The sequence below is a fragment of the Salvia miltiorrhiza genome, unplaced genomic scaffold, assembly GCF_028751815.1.
Source record: "Salvia miltiorrhiza cultivar Shanhuang (shh) unplaced genomic scaffold, IMPLAD_Smil_shh original_scaffold_293, whole genome shotgun sequence".
Taxonomy (NCBI): Eukaryota; Viridiplantae; Streptophyta; class Magnoliopsida; order Lamiales; family Lamiaceae; genus Salvia; species Salvia miltiorrhiza.
This window is the reverse complement of record NW_026651522.1, coordinates 34,948-38,294: the sequence shown is the minus strand read 5'-3', so window position 1 is coordinate 38,294 and position 3,347 is coordinate 34,948. Positions and strand designations below refer to the sequence as shown.

At 44.1% G+C, this 3,347-nt stretch overlaps 1 protein-coding gene across 1 annotated transcript; it reads right to left on the bottom strand.

Moving 5' to 3' along the window:
* Positions 1 to 231: 231 nt before the first annotated feature.
* On the bottom strand, positions 232 to 3,101 carry LOC131003916 (uncharacterized). Its single transcript, XM_057930487.1, has 5 exons — positions 2,204 to 3,101; positions 1,797 to 2,092; positions 1,491 to 1,646; positions 903 to 1,091; positions 232 to 252 (listed from the first exon to the last, which is right to left on the bottom strand). Exons 1-5 carry the CDS (start codon positions 3,099 to 3,101, stop codon positions 232 to 234), a joined length of 1,560 nt encoding a protein of 519 aa, XP_057786470.1.
* Positions 3,102 to 3,347: the final 246 nt, after the last annotated feature.

Below are 3,347 nucleotides of genomic sequence, written 5' to 3'. Positions count from 1 at the left end.
GTAAGCTTGACTTTGTTTGGAATAGGGATCTTCCACACCTTCGTACTCATATCAGTTTCCTCCACCGCCTCCGTAGTCTCATTTGCTTGATCTTTAATAGCTTCATAAGCGGACTTGGTTGTAAAGCCTCTCCCAATGTCGCCACTCCATGTCCATCCGTCCTTGTTACCTGCACACAGATTAGTACCAGAAACAAGGCTAAGCAACTCCGAAACTCCTTCCCTCTCTCTGTCAAATAGCTCTCTTCTCCACCTTAAATCCCACCACCATCCAGTATCAGTCCATTCCCCAACTTCACAGATTGCAGCTTCTTTATTAGCACTCAACTGAAAAAGTCTAGGAAAAATAAACTTCAACGGCTTTTGTCCAACCCACCACTGACTCCAGAATTTAAAGGTCTTCCCATCCCCCACCTTTGGCTTCAAATTTTGAACAAACCAAAAATTGCTCGCCCCTCCCGCCGCAGAAACGATCTTCGGCCACCACCCATCTCTAAATCTACCTTTCCCCGCGTTTTCCAGACCTGTCTCTCCCCACTCAACCTCACCATAAATGGACCTAACAATTTTAGCCCAAAGCATGTCCCTTCCAGTAAGGTACCGCCACAACCATTTAACGACAAGTGCCTGATTAAACCACTCAATATTTTTAAGCCCCAAGCCTCCTTCATCTTTTGAAGCACAAAGCACCTTCCATTTCACCCAAGCAATCGCACTTTTACTAGAACCCCCTCCCCACAGAAAATTACCAAGTAAAGCATTTAGAGAACTCACAATTGATTTTGGTAAACAGGTAAAAGAGAGCTGGTAAATCGGTATAGATTGAAGCACAGCCTTCACCAAGGTCACTCGGCCCGCGAGAGAGAACTTCCCATTTTTCCACGAATCGATTTTCTTTCTCACCTTTTCAACCAAGTATTTCCAATCAGCAACCTTTTTGCCCTTGCTACCCACTTTAATACCGAGGTAATTGAAAGGTAAGGAGCCTACATCACAACCCAAAACAGCCGCCATCCTCTCGATCTTATCCTTCTCGACCCCAACTCCGAAGAGACAACATTTTTTGAAATTCACAGCAAGCCCTGACAGTAGCTGGAACACTCTGAGAATCCTTTTAACTGCCACTGCATTTCTTTCATCATCCTCCATCAAGAAGACCGTATCATCGGCGTATTGGAGGTGCGGAATTGAAATGTAATCATTTCCTACCTTTACCGGCTTAATCAGCTCCTTCTCAACAGCTCTCGTGATCAAAGAGTGGAGCCCCTCCGCTGCAATAAGAAAGAGAAATGGGGAAAGCGGATCCCCCTGCCGTAATCCTCTTTCTAAACACACCTCACCAGATGGAGATCCATTCACCAAAATATTCGTCGTCGCCGAGGAGATACAACCTCGGATCCATTTCCTCCATAATGGTACAAAATCCATTCTTTCAAGCATTAAATCCAAGAAATCCCACTCGACGGAGTCATATGCTTTCGCGAAATCCACCTTGAAGATAATCCTCCCTTTTCTCTTCTTAGTAGCCTCCGCGATTGCTTCATTTAGAACCACGACCCCATCAAGGATGTAACGGCCGCCAATGAAAGCACTCTGATTATCCGAAATAACTGAATCCATGACCTGTTTCATCCTATTCGCCAAAACCTTCGCAATGACTTTGTAGAGGCTACAAATAAGTGAAATAGGCCTAAACTCCTCAAGTGAGCAAGCTCCTTCTTTTTTAGGAATGAGAACGATGAATGAAGAGTTACATCCCCGAGGGATTTTGCCATTGGAGTGAAATTCAGTCATCACCTTTAAAAAATCTTTCTTGATAATCTCCCATGACGCTTTCCAGAACATGAGGTTAAAACCATCCGGTCCTGGGCTCTTGTCACCGTCACAGCTCCAAATGGCCTCTTTAATTTCTGATTCTGAAAAATTTTTGATCAGCTCCGCATTATTCTCTGCAGAAACTCTCCGAGCAGTGAAATCTCCCGGTATCATAGGTAGGACGCGCGGCGTCTTCTTGAAGTGATTCTCGAAGAACGTTTTGACGTTCTCCTTAATGTTCTTTGGATCCTCGATCCAGCAGCCCCCAACATCAAGCCCTGCAATTTCATTCTTCTTTCTTCTCCCAACAATTGCTTTGTGATAAAAACTAGTATTCAGATCGCCCTCCTTGACCCATTTGACTTTCGCCTTTTGTTGGAGAAGACTACATTTTTCTTTGGATTTAAGGAAAATCTTTGCTCGTAATTCATTTCTCCTGATTGTCTCACTCTCCTCAAGACCAAAGGTGTCATCAAAAATGTCCAGCTCCTGAAGTTCATCCTTAAGATCTGTCAATCCGTGCTCAATGTTGCCATAAATCCTCAGATTCCACTCTTTCAACGCACTCTTCACCAATTTCAATTTCTCTTTGAACACAAAGCAGCTCCATCCTTCAATTTTAGCTTCATCCCAAGATTTCCTTACCAACGCGCAAAAATCTGGGTGGGAGAGCCAAGAATTGAGGAACCTAAAAGGTTTGGGTCCCCAGTTCTTGGTTTTTGTAGTCAGGAAGATCGGACAATGATCCGACACTGATCTCTGAAGCCCCCTTCCGACTGTGTCCGGCCATTCCTGCATCCATTTCTCGTTGACCATAAATCTGTCTAGTTTGCTCTTACATCCTCCACCAGGTTGATACCACGTAAACTTTCTCCCCTGTGTTCTAATTTCCAGCAGATTACTTTGCCTAATAAAAGCGTCAAAAGACCTTGCATCTGCTTGATTAAAGACAGCACCTTTCCCCACCCTTTCTCCCAGATCACGCACTGCGTTGAAGTCGCCAAGAAAACACAGGCAAGAGTCTTTGTTTTGAAGAGCAATGAGCTGTAATGTATCCCACAAAGATTCCTTTTCGGTGGTTCCCATGGGCGCATACACATTAACAAAACAACAATGCAGGCCTCCTTGTAGCCAAATCCCATTAACAATAACAGCCCCCGTCACGTTCCATTTACTAGTTGCCACAAACTTATCCTTACTCCAGACCGATAGTATTCCACCCGATCTGCCTTCTGACTCCCTCACAGCCCAATCAAAATTACTCCTCCCCCACCACTTATCACACATTGAGGAACAGAAAATTTCCATTTTGGTTTCCTGAACAAAACAAAAATCTAAAGCATTTTTCCTAACCAATTCTCCGATATCACTCTGTTTAATGGAACTCCCCAAGCCTCTAATGTTGTAAGATAAAATATTCATTAAAAACCTGTTTCCATATCACCCACGACCTTCGGATGTCCTGCCTTTGCTCTTTGCTCCTTCAATTGCTCGATTATGACCGCGTCTTGGTGATTGCTCGACAAACCCAAC